General features: G+C 45.7%; 2 protein-coding genes across 2 annotated transcripts; both read right to left on the reverse strand.

Moving 5' to 3' along the window:
* Nucleotides 1–142: 142 nt before the first annotated feature.
* LOC121963843 (abl interactor 1-like) lies at nt 143–698 on the reverse strand (the record flags this gene model as incomplete). The annotated part of the gene is made up of 2 exons (XM_042514083.1): nt 453–698; nt 143–310 (listed from the first exon to the last, which is right to left on the reverse strand). Coding segments are annotated over exons 1-2 (312 nt in total), but the record flags the coding sequence as incomplete, so codon positions are not given.
* A 377-nt stretch (nt 699–1,075) lies between these two features.
* Nucleotides 1,076–1,670, reverse strand: LOC121963844 (abl interactor 1-like). The gene is made up of 2 exons (XM_042514085.1): nt 1,425–1,670; nt 1,076–1,282 (listed from the first exon to the last, which is right to left on the reverse strand). Exons 1-2 carry the CDS (start codon nt 1,566–1,568, stop codon nt 1,076–1,078), a joined length of 351 nt encoding a protein of 116 aa, XP_042370019.1. The 5' UTR covers nt 1,569–1,670.
* Nucleotides 1,671–1,732: the final 62 nt, after the last annotated feature.

A 1,732-nucleotide genomic window follows, 5' to 3' on the forward strand; every position in this document is an offset into this window, starting at 1 on the left:
CAAAACACTATCATCATCATCAAAAAATATGGGGTGGGGGTGGAGGGTGGGGGCCCAAGAGGAAGCCTGCCCAGGGTGCTGAGTGTACTGGGTGCGGCACTGCTCAGGTGTACAGTATTTTAGGGTGAAAGGTGTTCCTCACCAGTGACAGCAGGTTGACTGAGGACTCCATATCCTTGATCTGCATGGCCTGGGCGTCAAACAGCCTCAGCAGGGTTCTGGCCAGACTGTTGATCTGATAGGTCACACTGGCCAGCGCCTGGGCAACCAAACCCTTGGCCTCTTCAATGGCCTTTTCAGTATCCTCTGCCTGCAGGATTTTTTTTTTAACCAAGAGAAATTACACGTGTAAACGTCTTGAACCGATTTTTATTTCTCGAAAGATTTAAAACTATTTCAAAGTTTTGCTTTCACGGAGACGTTGTTGTGACTATTCTCTCAGCATTACTCACCTGAAGATAATTGTTCTCGCAGTAATCTGCGACGCGGAGGAGGTTGCTTTGGTTATCAGCAAGGTCCTTCCTGGCATTTGGCGCTTCTTTAAATATCTGAGTGATAACTTCAGAAAAGTTCTTTTGCTCCGTCATTTCTCCCATTGGCGCTGTTAACAAAACTTTTCAGAAAAGTCTGACTGGCGGTACTTGAGGAGGATAAAGTTTTTGGCAAGAGGCAGTCGAGAAGGGGAGGTGTCGGCTGGAGGTGAACACGGAATTACCGCAGGGTAAAGATTTTCAGAGCAGCTGATCACAGGGCAGGGCTCACTGCACAAGGTAGACACATCCACTGAAACTAGTAAACAAAAACACCCATCTCTGTAGGAGGCATGGTTAACATTATATATTGTTATAATATTGCTATATATATTAAAACATAAATATATAATATGATACTATTGTGTAGATCATAGCTGAGATACTTGTGTTATTTAAAACATCCACTAGAGGTCAGTGCAGGCTAGAAAAAAATGTATCNCAAAACACTATCATCATCATCAAAAAATATGGGGTGGGGGTGGAGGGTGGGGGCCCAAGAGGAAGCCTGCCCAGGGTGCTGAGTGTACTGGGTGCGGCACTGCTCAGGTGTACAGTATTTTAGGGTGAAAGGTGTTCCTCACCAGTGACAGCAGGTTGACTGAGGACTCCATATCCTTGATCTGCATGGCCTGGGCGTCAAACAGCCTCAGCAGGGTTCTGGCCAGACTGTTGATCTGATAGGTCACACTGGCCAGCGCCTGGGCAACCAAACCCTTGGCCTCTTCAATGGCCTTTTCAGTATCCTCTGCCTGCAGGATTTTTTTTTTAACCAAGAGAAATTACACGTGTAAACGTCTTGAACCGATTTTTATTTCTCGAAAGATTTAAAACTATTTCAAAGTTTTGCTTTCACGGAGACGTTGTTGTGACTATTCTCTCAGCATTACTCACCTGAAGATAATTGTTCTCGCAGTAATCTGCGACGCGGAGGAGGTTGCTTTGGTTATCAGCAAGGTCCTTCCTGGCATTTGGCGCTTCTTTAAATATCTGAGTGATAACTTCAGAAAAGTTCTTTTGCTCCGTCATTTCTCCCATTGGCGCTGTTAACAAAACTTTTCAGAAAAGTCTGACTGGCGGTACTTGAGGAGGATAAAGTTTTTGGCAAGAGGCAGTCGAGAAGGGGAGGTGTCGGCTGGAGGTGAACACGGAATTACCGCAGGGTAAAGATTTTCAGAGCAGCTGATCACAGGGCAGGGCTC

Source organism: Plectropomus leopardus, unplaced genomic scaffold (genome assembly GCF_008729295.1).
Source record: "Plectropomus leopardus isolate mb unplaced genomic scaffold, YSFRI_Pleo_2.0 unplaced_scaffold1281, whole genome shotgun sequence".
NCBI classification, from domain to species: Eukaryota; Metazoa; Chordata; class Actinopteri; order Perciformes; family Serranidae; genus Plectropomus; species Plectropomus leopardus.